The following is a 17784-nucleotide window of genomic DNA, read 5'->3' as shown; positions in this document are numbered from 1 at the left end:
TTTTTATATTTTTCAATATATTTATTTTGTTTGTACAAAATAAAAAAATAATTTTNACATAAAAGTCAAGGAACTATAACTGTATGTGCAACCCTTTGTGAGATATTTGACTCCAAAGATCAGTTTTTAACAAGTATCAGTATACTGCCTATTCTCAATGCTCCACGTTATAAAGGCTCACTATCGTTTGCCTTGACCAACACTCTGCATATAGTTGTGTGCTTCATTGCTTGCTATTGCTCACACTTCAGTTCTCAGGTGGGGGCAAACCTCCACATCCCCTAAAACTATATAACATGAAGTATTCCATGAACAGTTAAGTGGGCTACTCAAAGCTAGCATAGCGTGTAAGCTAAATAGTTAAAAGCAACTTACGATCTTGCATGACCCGTTTTGGGGGATGTATCTTATGAAGAGTTGCTTGTAGAGGTCTGGTTCCTTTGACTTTTTGCTCCTATAGATATGCTCTACAGCTCTGATAAGGTCCCAAATGTCTTATTCAGAGCTTGAATTGAGCTCATCAGGTTGCTTGTTAAACATGTGATACTTATTGGAGTACATAACAGGGCTGCAGAGTCAGTAAAAAACACTCAACTCTGCTCCTGATAATTTTAGTAGACCAACTCCAACTCCTGACTATGGCAAAATTAAATACCAAGTCATTTTATGGGGAGCAGAGATGCTCATAGGGAGGTACCCTACTCTGAACTCTGAAAGGAGTCTGGGGTGTTTACCCAAATACTTTTATAGTTAGTATTTTTAATATTTTACTTAAATTAATATTTATTTGTATAAAAAAAATTAATTTTTAACAAATGCTTAATAAGAGGAGAAAAGGGGTGATAAAATTCTACATCTACATATATTCAACATTTGCACTTCAATTTCACCCTTCCAGAAGAGTTAGTCCAACTAAACAGTGTGTGATTTAGCTAGCTACTTCAGCCTCTTGTTCAGAAAAGAAAAATTTGTATTCTGATCAATTAGTCTGGCTCATTCAGAAAAATAGAGTACTTATTTAGAGCAGGGATAATAAAGGAATAATTCAAAAATATTCAAATTCAATTGGGTCAAAATAATACAGTGAGTGATCGGTTAACGAACATAATCTTTTCCAAGGCTTTGTTTGCTATCCAAATTGTTCGTTAATTGATTATAATTATTGATTTACCATATGTTTTTATGGGAATATGATTAATTCATTCTGGAGACCACCAAAAATAAAAAAATATATACTTTCTTACTATGTTTATACATTCTTGCATATATACATATGCATATATATACATATATACAGTCTTGCATTTTTATTAGTCATGTTTTTTTCTGTTTGTGGGGGTTAAAGAATCTGTCTAATGTCGATTGCTTTTCTATCTTCTTCAGGATTTTTCAGAAGTAATTAATTAATAGTATTTTAATTGTAGAGATCCCTAAGCCTATTAAACTCAACCTAGTTTGGATGCTATTTTAAGACCGTTGTTCTGACATCCTCCTACTTCTTCAAAAAAAATGTTTAATAGCAGATATTGACATTAATTCTTTTTTTCAGAAGAAAACATATCTCACCAAGTTTCTTGGTATTCTTCTGTCATCAGATCCGTTTCAGGTTCCATTATGAGCTCTTTAATGTTCTTTATTTCTCATAAGGAGACCCTACAGCTTTGGGGAAACGGATTTTGATGATCTTTGGTGTAGAGGTAGTACACCATGTGAGTGTACTACCTGTAAAATACTAAAATGCAACANTATTTATTTTGTTTGTACAAAATAAAAAAATAACTTTTAACGATACAATAGTCTTTGTTAGGCTTAACATCAACGAAAATTCAATGTGAAGCGACACGCAACGGAGAAAAATTTCAACATGGGATAAATTAATATATTTTTTTGTACAAAATCGGATATCCGAAATATCGATTTTCCGAACAACCCCAGTCCCCAATTGATTCGGATAATCGACGCTCTACTGTATAATTAATACAAATTACAGGTAGTTCCTGATTTATTGATAGAATCCTGGAATAGAACTTCATTATAAGTTGAATATAAAAAATGGCAATAATGAGATACAGTTTAAAATACTATGCCTAAGCCTACATAATAATATATATGTATATGGAGGGTAAAAAAATAAACATTGCACCAGGCTATATCATACTTTTATTTCATAACTAAATGCAATTGCGTTGGTAGAGGTAATCAGTAGTGGACTATTCATTGGTTTGATTGCATGCATCCCAACCATCCTTTGCATGGAGCAAATCCTGTTTTAGATCTTAAGAAAGATACTTTAAATTACAAAGTTGCAGATCAAGCTCATTACTGAATGTTTCTTGCCCAGTTAAATTACTCAAAGGAGAAACAACTATAAACCACCAAAAATGAGTGATAATTGAGTGCTCCAGAACATGAAGAGAAGTTTCACATTGTTTTTACCATTAATTTTTATTTAATTTATTATTAATAATTCACTTTAACCTTATTATAAAATTAAAATTAGAATGATAATTTCAGACCAAGCAGTTTTTCAGAAAGTTGTCTTTTTTGAAGTAAACTTAAAGTTACAATGAAACATGAACAAACTTACCAGTTAATGCTATATGTAGTGTGTTTATTGGCTGTTATGGTATTACATTTAACATTTTATAATTTTACCATTGGTATTAGAATGTGTACTAATTATTTGGACTCAAATAATTTTTTTTTAATGTTACTTGGCTATAATAAGTATGGGTGATTTTAAGTCAAAGACTGACTATATTAGCTGGTTATATAATATCTTATGCTCAATTCCTAACAGTTTATGCATCTTTTTAAAAGTTAAATATTGGTAGATATTCAGAAATTTTCTAAAATACTGTAGAAATAAAATGCAAACAGAACAGTTTGCAGTTTATTTTTGCTTACAACAATAGAATTTATGGCATTTTCTATTATAAAATGTTTATTAAGTTTTCTGATTAATAAAATTTTAAATACTGGGAATATTTACTGCTAAAGCCAAATTTTACTTTGGAATGTATTAAAATGCAACTCTAATTTCAAAATTCAAATAATGAGAATATACAGCAGTATATTATTAATATCAATCTGCCAGATTGTATTGGGCTATATTAGGCCCAATACAATCCAGCAGATCATTTGGCATTAATCAAGAATCAGGTTATTTAATGTTTATAAATATATTTTTACATTACTGTCAATATCACAGATTACTATATAATAATTATTTAAAAACTTATTTTTTTTTTTTTAGATATGGAAACTGAAACTCCTCCTGCTTTACCACCTAAAAGTAAATGGTCAACTGATATAGCAAAAAATAAACAGAATAAAAGTGATATTGCATCTTCTCCAACACTTCTACCAGATTTCAATGTCATTCCTACTAATGAAAATGAAAAAGAAACTGTGAGTAGATATGCTAATGTATCAGATTTCAAACCAATCCCAGCACCAAGAAATTCAATACGTCCAGTATCAGAGATTAGAACATACAGTTCACCACAAAAATCCACAGCACATAATAGTTTAATAAATTTATCTTCTGGAATTCCTAATCCAACATATTTTTCTATGCCAGTGAAAGATGATGCTGTTTGTAATAACTTTTCTGAATGTAAAGGATCATATAAAAGTACTAGTACAAAAAGTGTTTGTAGCGATACAGATTCTATCCGTTATTTAGAAACAACTAAACCAAAACTAACAAAAAGTTCCAGTCTTAAAGAAAAATGGAAACCACTGCTGAAAATTGGACAGCATACTTTAACAGGCAAAAAATTAGAAAAATCAAAAAGTAAAAGTTTGGATCATGAATCTGGAGATCATGTATATGAACCATATGACTTTCATTGTAATAAAACTCACACACACAGTTATGAGGAAATAGCAGATCCTTATGAACAGAAGTGTGACATTTTTGATCTTGTTACTTTTAAATCGCCTCTGTATGGAACTTGGATAAAATCAGATTCTGTTAAACAGATTGAATTAGAGACAGATTCAGTAAAATACAATAGTTTAAGTAAAGAAACAGTAGAGACTTCAGAGTATGATATGCCATTGACACTTAATGTACAGAGTAAAGATTATAATTGTCCATTAATATTGAAAATAGAAGGGACAAAAAAAGATGAATGTTTATCAGAAGATATTGAGTGCAATACTATTTATGATATACCATTGCCAGAAATTCCTCCTCCATCTTATCCACCTCCACCATTACCTATTAATATTTCAAATGAAAAAACAGATGTAACATTATCTCAACCACCTGTTCTTCCTCCAAGACAACAAGTTTTGCCAACTTTTCCATTTCCAGTTTCAACTGTATCTTCAGAAATAAAACAGAATTCACCTCCTATTCCTGCAAGAAGTCCAATAAGTAGCAATAAAATTCAATCTGATCTCATTTCAATCACAGATACTAAGAAACCATTAATGCCAGTTCGTCCTGCACCTCCTGTACCTAGGAGCTCAACATCTAGTTCTGTTCCACCTATACCAAATAAAACTCATCCATTTAATCAATTATCACCACCAATGAGTATAAATGTGATTAAAGATTGTAAAAAGTATGATTTAAATCAATATGATGATAAATTCACTGCATTTTCTAGTACTTCTAGAAGTGAATTTTCTGAATCATCAAATTCTAACATACTAAATTTCAGTGATAAAAGTTTATATCATTCTGGTTACTTGTTTAAAACTGGAAGCAATAGAAAAGGTATTATTTTTTATTTATCTATTATGATTATAAATGTCAGTAAAGCAAAACTATAATTAAATAATGTTTTATTGCTAATGTATATTCATAAATATATTATTATCTAAGCATTTTAAAAATGTTAGAACTTTTTAAAAATACAGTAGAATTCTGATTATCTGAATTGATAAATGGCAAAAATTTGGATAGTTAGATTAAGGAAAAAAATTATTATCCACAAAAAACACTATCCTAATAATGACATCAAGTTTTGTGGACTTTCATGACTGTTGTAATGTATTCATGACAGTTTTCTTTTCTAATTGCTATTTTTTCACATCATAATATCCTTCTTGACTGCAATTACAGACAAGATATTTTCATTTACTTGCCATCATAAATTATTTAACAGCCATAAAAAAAAGAATAGAATGAGTTTGAAAATAAAACAGCACAACCAAACACTAAGACAATAATGAAACTAGGTACATACTGGAATAGACAAGTCCAATGATTGTGGCTTGTGAGCACTAAGATTGGCTTTACTTTATTGCTAGACTTATTACACCATCACAGGACATCAAATTAGGTTTAGAAAAATGCTATTTTATTTTCAGAATGCATTTCAGACATGGAGTCCCTCATCAGCTTTTTTGCTACAAAATTAATAGGAGGTTAACAATTTTTAAAAGTACCGTAATTGACAGGAATGAAAAAAGGATGTAGACTTACATTTAACATATTGATTCAATGTTTTGAACATTAAAAGATTAAACATGCAATAAAACAAAAAAAAATTTCATTAAAAAATGGTAGTGCTGATACAATAACACAATAATAAGCTGAGGTGCTGGTAAAACAGTAAAGTATTAAAAAAATATTTACATTGTTAAAACAAAATAATAAGCAGATTCACAGTAACATGAATAGAGTAACAAGATGATTTGAAGTACATTCCAGAATAGCCGTCACCCTCTCCCCTATCCATTTTCACACTTCTCCCCTCCCCCCATGCCCCCTCTGGTCAAATATGCGTACCACGATTTGTGTAGTTTTTGGCCGGAATTATTATTCATGATTTTCTCTTCGTTTTTTATTATTTCTAAGTATTCATACCATCTTCTTTTATAAGTATTTTGACAGTATCCTTTACAATCTGACAGCCTTCGTTATTACAGTGGGCAGCTACAGCTGAGTTATCATTATTGTGTGCTTTGGTAAAGATATATTTTTTAAAACGAACTTTTAATTCCCTACTAGTTTCACCAATATAAGATTTGGATGTGGTGCAGTTGCATTCAAATTTGTAGACAATGTTTTTTTGGTCCCATGTGTTAGCTTTACTGTTAGGTACGTTTATTTTCTTATGTAAGCTGTTTCGATGTTCGGGTACCAAAATGATACCATAATTAATTAATTTACTTTTAATTCTTTCAAAAATATTCATAACGTAAGGGATTTTAAAAAATTTATAAGCTGTGTTGTCAATTGGTTGTTTGTGTGTATTAACATTTTTATTAATAAACTAGTTACTGATTATGCGCTTGCTATAATTGTTCATTAAATACATTTTTATGATGTCTTTAATTTCATTAGAAGCGATAGAGTAATTTAGCATCTAGCGGTAAAGTAAAGCCAATCTTAATGCTCACAAGCCATTCAGAAGACTAGACAAGAAGTGTATCATAGTATCCAATGATTGTGTTAACTGATTCAGAATGGAGGGAGTATGCATCAAACTAGTTTTTTATTCCTTGGTTGCAGTGATTTGGTTAATTGGAGTTCAGATACTGATGTTCTATTGTATTTTAAAACAATTTAAATCATTTATAAATTAAATTCAATATTGAAAGAGCAGAAGATATTTTTGAATTGATATTATTGTCATATCTGATCATATTTGCTGATTATCTATTATTTCTAATTTATTTTGTTTAAAACAAGTTAGATTATATATTCAATAACTAATTTTTCAATGAAAATATAGATAAAAAATAAATTTCATATGCATGGCAAGTGCACTTCAATCAGATCTTAACACCCTACTCCCACCCATTCACACCTTTGCACTTTTAATTTGGTTTAATCATATTTATTATCTTTTCAAATTGTGCAGAAATTTTTTATAATCAGTTCAAATTTTAATGGTATAAACTTCAATTCCAAAGACATTTTGTTTGATAAGTGCCATTATAGAACTTTTATCTTTAAACCTGATGCGCAGACCTCAAGAGGCTGAAAATATTGTATTTCATTAAAAAATTGTTACTGGAAGGATATAGATTTTTTGTTTTGTATTTTGTATTATTTAAATAAATCACTGGAACTGAAATCAAAGATTTTTGTTAATGAAACTAAATATTTTTCATTATTTTAGAATTTCTTCAACGGTGGTGTATACTAGACAATAAACGTTTTAGTTACTATATCAATGAGAAAGTGAGTAAATAAAATAAATTGTTTACAAAATAAATTCTGACTTTTGCATTCATATTCTAAATGTTTATTTTTATAGGAAAGTTCACTTCGGGATAGTATTGATGTAAAGCATATGGTTGCAATAGCAATTTGTTCTCAAGAAAAACACAGGTAAAAATTTTTTAAAATTAATTTAAATTTGCTTCCGCAAATGAAGGTTAGAAAAAATAAGGAATTTATTATTAATGATAATTATTAATTAATTTTGTTTTCTTTTTCTATATCTTTGATGCAAAATTTTTGAAAAGAATAAAATTTAAAAAAAGTTAAAAACATACAGTTAAAAAATTAAATAACAGAATTAATCAACTGTACATCTGTTATTTATTTCTAACAATTCATATTTTTCTGAAGAAGAAATTGCTGAAAACTATTTAGCTTGATATTTAAATCCAAAAACTTTAACTGCAAATAACAAAAAGTAAAACTATGATATGCTTCTTGTCTAGTCTTCTGAATGGCTTGTGAGCACTAAGATTGGCTTTACTTTAAGATTGGTGGTGTAATAAGTCTAGCGGTAAGTGTTTTTCTAAATCTAATTTGATGTCCTGTGGTGGTGTAATAAGTCTAGCGGTAAAGTAAAGCCAATCTTAGTGCTCACAAGCCAAAAAGTAAAACTGTTTAGCTAAGATATAAGATTAGAATTAGAAAGCTGTTTAAGTAAATTTATGTGTGTGTATATGGGGGGCATCTGTGAAATATATGCAATACAGGCAACTATGTTAATTTGGCAGATTACATTTAAAGTTATTTCCATAAAACAAATATTTCTTTAAAGTAAATTACAGCTTTTTTTCATTGCTATGCATACAAAAGCATAGAAACATATTTACACTATCATTTATTAAGTGCCAATAGCACTAGACAACAAACAATGCAAAAAGTAAAAAAAATTAATTGAAATTCTGTTAACCTCCTTAAGACAAGATAAGCACTGAAAATAATAAAAACATGCATATTATTGAAAAGTGTCAAATTAGTAGAGCACTCTAAAGCAAAATACTTTGAGGTATGCCTGTAATAATTAAATATATCAAGGATTATAAAAATTAACATATTTTTAATTATTACAATTTTAATAGTGTACTGTAAATTTAAAAAAATTAATGTGTTGTTTGTTGTTAATATGCAAATTTGAAAATCAGAATTATAATAAAAACAAAACTATAGAAATTGCAAACATATATGTGTTTGTAATTATTTTAATAATTTTTTTTAATTAAAGAATTGTTTTATAAGAAATAAAATCAGAAATGGTGACATTGTTATTAGAGTTAATTGATCTGACTCATTTCTTTTTCAATTTATTATGATTATTATTTAATTGAATGAATCATTAATTTGGTTTTGTGTTAAAAAATCCATTTAATTAAAATTTAATAGATTTTTTTTAATATTTATCTATTTCTGAAATGTTAAGTTATTTATTTATTTTAGATTAAATTAATCTATAAAAATAAATTTTATTTAAATCTATATATGTAATTAATTTTTGAAATGACAGTAAAATATGAAATTTAGTAATATACATATATTTATTCTTCACTAAAATCAGTTTAATATTTTTACACTGAAATGAGATAAATTAATTTTTTCATAATTATGTTATGTTGTTTTAATAATTTATTATAATTCTGTTATACATTTTTATTATATATTTTATTAATTCATTTTCTTTTGATATTTATTGAAAACAGCAATTAACTGTAGGAGAATGCTGGTAGCTGTCTGAATATATAAAAGTTATTATAATTTAATTATTATGAAGTTGTTTTAAATAACTGTAATGCATGATCTGAAAACAAATTATTTTTTAGTTTTCTACTGAATTTTTTTTTTTATTGACTTTGAATAGATGCTTCTGTGTTTATATTTTATTTAATCTGTAATAGAAGTAAAAGTTGTTTTGTGATTTGTGATTTGATTAATTTTTAACAACCACTTCTACATTGATTAATTATTAATTAATCAAAAATGACATGGGCAGAAGTAATAAAAAATAAAAATAAAACTGTAGTTATGAACAGAAGGGTAGATGAAGGTTGATTTAAGCAATGAGAGTTTGAATGTTGAGTTATGAAATCAGAAGATCTTTAACGCACTTATAAACTTTGTCGAGTCAGCAAAGGCTCTGGACCTGCAACACGACAATGAGTAAGAACATCGTCATCTAGTTCAACATGTGTATTAGGTATAGCTACTTGTGTGTATTTGAGTTACAACTCTATCCGCCAAGCAGTATTTCCTGTAAACCTAATTATAATATTCACCATTTTGATATCAAGAATGTTAATTTTATGGTACTAAGCCAGGTAATGTCTACTTTGTGTTAAGGAACTTATAGTTGCGTTTTTATGTACGGACCTAAAAATCTGTGCCTCTCTTGTTTTCTTTTGTAAATATTATTTCCATATGTAACCTGTTTATGTTTTAAATAATGTTCCCGGTGCGGCTCTTGANCCCCATTGAGAAACTGCTCTAGTTTATCAAGGATTTGTTGCAATTTGGCAGCCTTGAAACACAGTATCATAATGCATGTGAGAAGTATCACAGAGGATTGTTGGCTGTTGAACATATACCTACAGAATGGAGATCAGATTGAACAATATTTCCTCCATTGCCAAAGTCTCTTTATAGCATGCACATCTTATACAAATAAAATGTCTGTTCCTTGCAGTGCCTAAAGTGCCACAGTAGGGAGTTTTGGTGCCAATATTTTTTAAAGAAATATCCCCCATGTTTTGAAATGCATCGTACCAGATTTGGTTGTATTTGAACTGTTAGATGTCTCTCCAGTGAGTGCTGTATAGAAGCACTTTAATTATGATCACCTGAAATATACTGTATTTTAGTACAATAAAAGTATTTTTCAGATTGTATCAATAGTTAACAAACTTGAAAAATGTATGTTTTTCAAGAACATAAAATTAACAATAATGATTTAGATCAGGGGTCACCAAACTTTTTTCACAGCAGGCCACATAACTGCGAAAATGACAAGCATGAGCCGCATAACCATTTTGTTCAATACGGTACACTGAATACACGAAAAATAAAGACAACCAACATATTTATTTATCAATACACAAACACGATGACTGCAGCAAGCTCATAATGGCTTTTCTTAGAAACTCCATTGCAGATACTTACACAAAAAGCATTCTGAAATCCAAAGTTGTCGAAGTTTTTTTCACCGATTTTCCTAAAAATTATATTACTCTCAGATGCAAAAATCAGATTAGACAAATTTTGGCATTTTTACATAAATACATATTGTATCAATATATACTGTATGTATAGTTGAGCAGGGCTGTGGAGTTGGAGTCGGAAAAAATGTGTCGACTCCAACTCCTGCATTTTAAATTTACTTTAGTTTTTTTATTTAAATGAAAGAAAATTTATATACAGTGGGTGATTGGTTAACAAACAAATTGGATAATGAACACTTTTGCAAAAGATTTTTATGTTTGTTTAGAAACAATTCTTTTATAGTATTCGCGAGACTGTCAGTCAAGCACTCGCATTGGTTTTTATTTTCAAAAGGTGAGAGTATAATAGCAAAGGTAGAGAGTGAGCAGAAGATGTCTGATGTCGCTGGGCAGTATGGTTTGAACAGGTCTACAGTAGGCTGAAGTTCAATCTTATCCAAGAAAGATACTGTATAATCAAGAAGACTCAAGCAGCTAAAGGAGTAACAAAAAATCACATCTGACAAGGAGACCCTACGGCTTTGGGGAAACGGATTTTGATGATCTTTGGTGTAGAGGTAGTACACCATGTGAGTGTACTACCTGTAAAATACTAAAATGCAACACTCAAATATATTTGAGAAAAACGAACTTAAAGTTTTTTTTAGCACTTTATATATAAGTATTTTGTATACTTCTGCTTGAGTGTCCTGTGGCTGATTGGTACACTCCTGACTTGTACGCTTGAGTGCGATTCCCTTCTGTATACTTTTTTCCTTTTTTTTAATTCATTAATACTTATAATGTATTTATTTATTTACTCATTCATTTATTTCTTATTATTTAATTTAATTTCTACTATTCCAAGTCTAATATTTTTACTTTTGTTGACAATAATATTATGAGCATTTACTTTTCGAAAATAATTTAATTGCAACAATTATAAATTTTTTTCATTCAACACATCCAATGTATTATTGTATAATTCTGTGTCTATCAGCATAGCATTTTCAGATAGTTTATCAGAAGATGTTGTTGCAATTAAATTATTTTCAAAAAGTAAACGCTCATAATACACTACTACATCTTTTAGCTGCTGCTTCGATACATCACTGTATAAAGAGTTATCATCAACAGTTTTTTGTCACAACGTGAAGAACTTGCTTCTCTTGATGGCATTTTTTTAATTATAAAATAATTTTTCAAAATCAATTTCACTGCACAAATACGTCTATTCACGTCAAAATTCAGAAACAAACTGTTAAAGAGTGAGTGAAAAAGAACTCCGATAGAAAAAATTCTCCTAGTGAGAATTAGATCGGAGGTCACCATTGGTGATAACAATTAGATGGGAAAGTTGACACATAGGTGTCAAGAATGCACTGTTATTGTCAACAAAAGTAAAAATATTAGACTTGGAATAGTAGAAATTAAATTAAATAATAAGAAATAAATGAATGAGTAAATAAATAAATACATTATAAGTATTAATGAATTAAAAAAAAGGAAAAAAGTATACAGAAGGGAATCGCACTCAAGCGTACAAGTCAGGAGTGTACCAATCAGCCACAGGACACTCAAGCAGAAGTATACAAAATACTTATATATAAAGTGCTAAAAAAACTTTAAGTTCGTTTTTCTCAAATATATTTGAGTGTTGCATTTTAGTATTTTACAGGTAGTACACTCACATGGTGTACTACCTCTACACCAAAGATCATCAAAATCCGTTTCCCCAAAGCCGTAGGGTCTCCTTGTCAGATGTGATTTTTTGTTACTCCTTTAGCTGCTTGAGTCTTCTTGATTATACAGTATCTTTCTTGGATAAGATTGAACTTCAGCCTACTGTAGACCTGTTCAAACCATACTGCCCAGCGACATCAGACATCTTCTGCTCACTCTCTACCTTTGCTATTATACTCTCACCTTTTGAAAATAAAAACCAATGCGAGTGCTTGACTGACAGTCTCGCGAATACTATAAAAGAATTGTTTCTAAACAAACATAAAAATCTTTTGCAAAAGTGTTCATTATCCAATTTGTTTGTTAACCAATCACCCACTGTATATAAATTTTCTTTCATTTAAATAAAAAAACTAAAGTAAATTTAAAATGCAGGAGTTGGAGTCGACACATTTTTTCCGACTCCAACTCCACAGCCCTGCTCAACTATACATACAGTATATATTGATACAATATGTATTTATGTAAAAATGCCAAAATTTGTCTAATCTGATTTTTGCATCTGAGAGTAATATAATTTTTAGGAAAATCGGTGAAAAAAACTTCGACAACTTTGGATTTCAGAATGCTTTTTGTGTAAGTATCTGCAATGGAGTTTCTAAGAAAAGCCATTATGAGCTTGCTGCAGTCATCGTGTTTGTGTATTGATAAATAAATATGTTGGTTGTCTTTATTTTTCGTGTATTCAGTGTACCGTATTGAACAAAATGGTTATGCGGCTCATGCTTGTCATTTTCGCAGTTATGTGGCCTGCTGTGAAAAAAGTTTGGTGACCCCTGATCTAAATCATTATTGTTAATTTTATGTTCTTGAAAAACATACATTTTTCAAGTTTGTTAACTATTGATACAATCTGAAAAATACTTTTATTGTACTAAAATACAGTATATTTCAGGTGATCATAATTAAAGTGCTTCTATACAGCACTCACTGGAGAGACATCTAACAGTTCAAATACAACCAAATCTGGTACGATGCATTTCAAAACATGGGGGATATTTCTTTAAAAAATATTGGCACCAAAACTCCCTACTGTGGCACTTTAGGCACTGCAAGGAACAGACATTTTATTTGTATAAGATGTGCATGCTATAAAGAGACTTTGGCAATGGAGGAAATATTGTTCAATCTGATCTCCATTCTGTAGGTATATGTTCAACAGCCAACAATCCTCTGTGATACTTCTCACATGCATTATGATACTGTGTTTCAAGGCTGCCAAATTGCAACAAATCCTTGATAAACTAGAGCAGTTTCTCAATGGGGGTGATATCGCCTCCCATTTTGGGGGGTGATTAGTAACAATTTATATTTTGGGGGTGAAAAACAATTTTCTATGCGATATAGTAAAACATTATATTAAGAATAATTAGATATTTTATTCGTTATATCTTACAATAATTAAACAAATAACATTATACTAGTGACTAATCTATTCAATGCAATATGAATTTGGCATTAGCCTTAGTCCTCGGCATCAGAATTTTGAAGCTTGCAGTGGGAATTCACAGTGTATAATGCTTAATTTTAATTTTGTTAATTATATCAAAATCTAATACATACTCTGAGTAAATAAATGTTTAATTTTTTACAAAGTATATAATTATCAAATAAACTAATAAACTCAACAAAATTTTTTTGAAGTGAAGTAAACTCAACTCCCAGACATTGATCATTTAGTTCAAGGAAATTAATTCTCTTCAGAGCTTGTCGAGTCAGTAGTCCTCAGCATAAATTTTTATGACAGTGAAATTCTTGAAGTGTAGCTGCAGCATTGCCATTCTTTTTAATGAAAATGTCTTCAAAATATCCTGAAATGTAATCACAGTAGATTTAGTTGCATTAGGACTGCTAAATATCTCTAAATAGTGTTAAATAAGGTATGTTAATTATGATCCTGTGTGTGTGTGTGTGTGTGTGTGTGTGAGACTGTGTGACTGTAGACACAATCTAATGCAGCTCAGTAAAACATGAAATTACTTGTAATGTATTAAAAGGTTGGTTCCTAATTTCATGTCTGTAAAATCTGATAGAAATCTTTATTCTAATATTAAAAAAAATATGAAAAATGAGATAATTCTATATCCATTACAGCAAACTATAAAAAACTTGATGCAATTAACATGAATTTACTTATAATGTATATTAATTTTTTACTTTATCATCCACATTATATTGAATCTTTTTCTTGCACATTTTTACTGCTTATAATAACTCACTTATGGAACTTAATTGCTAAACCATATGAAAAACAAAAATGAAACTTTTAATATAGCAGGGAATTAAATTACCATAAAACAAATGGTTTGGACAAATCTTCAGTAGCCATGCTTGGGTTCAGATCAGTTCTGATTCATAGCATAAAGATGAATATTGAAGGTAGTGAGAAACATAACCTAATTCTCAGCCAAATATTAAAAGTTTTGTTTTAAGTCTGGTTATTCAATTTTTAACTTTTCTATCTTCAAACCTTATATTTGTAAAAGATTGAATAAATCATTTTATGAATTAATAAAATTAAATAACTGCAAAAATATTACTAATTTAATAAAAGTAATTAAAGTTTCATAGAACAATAATTTTCACAATTTTATTTATATTATTTCATTATGGAAAACCATTCTAGTGAGTAGGAAATTAAATGATATGAAAAAGTTTCACCAAATTTAATTTATTTCTTACAGCTGCACAAATTGTCAATTAGAACTCTGTTGTTTTGAACTCAGCACAACCAAAGAAGAAGGTCGACAGTTTTTATTTGGTGCTAGGTTGCCTTCAGAACGTCAGGAATGGTTAAAATATATTTATAAAGCAATGTCACCTCTCTCCTGCCACATAGAAGAATGGTTTATTGATTTTAAGCATGCAGGTTTTGTATATCTGAAAGAGGGCACTGCTGGTCATTGGCAGACAGCATGGATTGTGCTTAAAGGACGTAATTTACTAGTTAGCCAGCTTGAAATAAATGTAATAGAAGTAGTTGATTTAAGAAAATCCATGGGTGTAGGTAAGAAAATAAAGAAACCATTTAAAATGATTTATTTTAAATTTTAGTACAAGTAAAATACTAAATAATTATCATAGATAATTACACATCATTGTGAATCCACATCATTGCATAATATTAAGAATATTAAACATTATCAGCATTAAAATCTTTCTATTTACTTGTTTTTAAGGTTAGGCATTTATTATCATTATTATTACAGTAAAAGCTCAATAAAATGGACTTCATGTTATTACAGAGCTGATTTTGGTCTGGCCAAAAGTATAGGCAAATTATAAGAACACTCATTTGTGTAACAGGTTCCTGCTACCACAGACTATTTTTCAGGTGTGCAGATCACTGTTATTATGCCCTTTTATTTCATCATAGTCATCATTTTATTTACTTTATTTACAAAAAATAATATAAAAGTCATTTCATAATAATTTTTTAGCATAGATTTTTACATTACTTTTAGTTTTTGTTTCATTTTCTGATTGACTATTTTTGTTCAGTTTTGGCTTCATTTTCTCTATGAGTGATGAGCATTAGATTTGTTTTGTAAAGCAAAGCCACAGATCATAAAAGAAAAGAAAAAGCTTTAGATTTAACACAAAAAATAGATATAATTTATCAGATTGAAGATTGAAAATCTTAAGCTGAAGTTGGTAAAGAAATGTCTTTGAATAAGCAGACAATTTCAGATATTTGGAAAACAAGAGAAAAACTAAACTGACTTTTCTTAAAACAATTCTTTAAAAAAAATGAATAAAAGTATTATTTTAATAAGTTTAATAAAAATCTAGTTTATACACTTTACAACTGAAACTTTGTCTATTATGTAATTGACTTTTATCCACACTATTGATATAGGCCTACAGTAATGTACTACAGATCAATATTACTATATACAATAGAATCCCCTTATATTCATGATAACAGATCTGCTGAAATGAATTGGTGTCTTGGCCTGGAGAAAACATCTGAAAACTGCATATGTGTTTTCCAGGTCTATTATCAAGATTTGTTCTAACATGATTCTACTGTATAGTAATGGACTCTTTAATATAGCAGACAAGTCTGTAACAAGTAATCACAATAAAACAGACTTTCATTACAATGGACCAATGTCTTCAGTCCCATGATAGTCCAAATTCAAGCTTTTACTGTATTATATTGGGTTGAATGGAAAGTTTCTGCATTTTTGAGAAAAAAACACAAGATGATTTTAAAATAATATCAGGTAACCAAATAAATAAATGTCATTTTTGAAATGTGAATAAGATGCTTATATTTTTTGTCTAAAGTAATTTTATTTATAAAGATATTCACCTTCACATTCATTATACTTTCTCAACAGGAGGGCAGTTTGAAAATGCCTTTATATATATATATATATATGATTTGAATGACTCCAAAAAAATCTTAGTGTTTGGTGGACTTCGAGGAATATTGTTCATCCTGAGTACTTGAATGTTGGTCGAACCCTCACAGCAGATTTGTACATTGAGCAGCTACAAAGAGTATGTGGCAGATTAAGGTTAAAACATCTGTCTTTGGCGACTCATTAAGGTGTTTGTTTTTACAAGAAAACACTCGCACACACATTGCAGAAATTAAAGAAACAAAATAATACATTTGGGATAGGAACTTTTACCTCATCCTTCCTATTCTGCTGACTTATCTCTATTGGATTATCACATTTTTTAACTTTGGATAATCATATGCATGGAAAACAATTTACAAATCATGCAACTAATAATAATAATAATAATAATCTTTATTTGTTGTAAAAGGCTTTCGCCTGTTACAAGGGCGTTTTCTTTTGAAAAACGCGTATTAATTTAACATCTCATATATTCTGTTCTCATCAACACTGATATATTCTATTTACTAATCTATAATTTACATTAACATTTTTTTTTTTTCCACAATTATCATTTAATAAATTGTTTAACATAGTTATATAACATGTAAATCGTGTTAGTATTAGCTCTGTCAAAAATCTTAAACATTTCCCTTTCACTATTACATTTAGCCAGCGGTCCCATCTGGAGCCTTTGTAATTTATCTTTTTCATTACAGCATTCACATATAATATGAACTCTAGATAACATTTTGGTACATTTTGGACATTTAGTTTGGGTATAGTCTATATATTTATCATTTATAATTATTCCATTTTTATTTAGCCTAATCTGTATAAAATACTTTTTGATGTTAAATAAGTTTTTCATGTTAAATCATGCAACTATAAAAGAGGAAATAACTCATTTTTAATGCTAAAAATGGTATTTTCAAACTGTGAAACCATTGAGAAAATGTACCTAAATTTGAAGGTGACTATTTTGATGAATAAAATTATTTTAAACAAAAAATACAAGTATTTTTATTCACATTTCAAAAAACAACATTATTTATTTGATTATCTGATATATTCATTATCAAAAATGTTATTTTCATCATTTGTAATTATCTTCTTCTAACATTCCACAAATTTATTGATTTCATTTGCATAAAACACTTTTTGGATTTGATTCAAAAATTGGTTATATATCTGATAAAATGGTAAGGATAGTAAGTACAGTGAAGTTCTAATATATGATTTTTCTTTATTTTAATTCATAAAAATACAAACTGAAACTGAATACAAATGAAGAAAGCTGTATAGTAGACAT

At 28.9% G+C, this 17784-nt stretch overlaps 1 protein-coding gene across 6 annotated transcripts in view; it reads left to right on the top strand.

Moving 5' to 3' along the window:
- LOC111641039 overlaps positions 1-17762 on the top strand; it is a 44788-nt gene extending 27026 nt beyond the window's left edge. For 5 of the 6 annotated variants that reach the window (XM_023387140.1, XM_023387144.1, XM_023387145.1 and 2 more), the window contains 4 exons: positions 3257-4732; positions 7089-7150; positions 7227-7300; positions 14805-17762. In XM_023387140.1, the coding sequence (XP_023242908.1) occupies positions 3257-4732; positions 7089-7150; positions 7227-7300; positions 14805-15174 (1982 nt within the window). In that variant the 3' untranslated portion in view covers positions 15175-17762. The remainder of the gene's footprint in view (positions 1-3256; positions 4733-7088; positions 7151-7226; positions 7301-14804) is intronic. The other variant, XM_023387143.1, reaches the window with a different exon arrangement.
- Positions 17763-17784: the final 22 nt, after the last annotated feature.

The sequence above is a fragment of the Centruroides sculpturatus genome, unplaced genomic scaffold (assembly GCF_000671375.1).
Source record: "Centruroides sculpturatus isolate CEXI.00-Female unplaced genomic scaffold, Cexi_2.0 scaffold1316, whole genome shotgun sequence".
In the NCBI taxonomy this organism is placed as follows: Eukaryota; Metazoa; Arthropoda; class Arachnida; order Scorpiones; family Buthidae; genus Centruroides; species Centruroides sculpturatus.
This window is presented reverse-complemented; position numbering and strand designations above follow the sequence as displayed.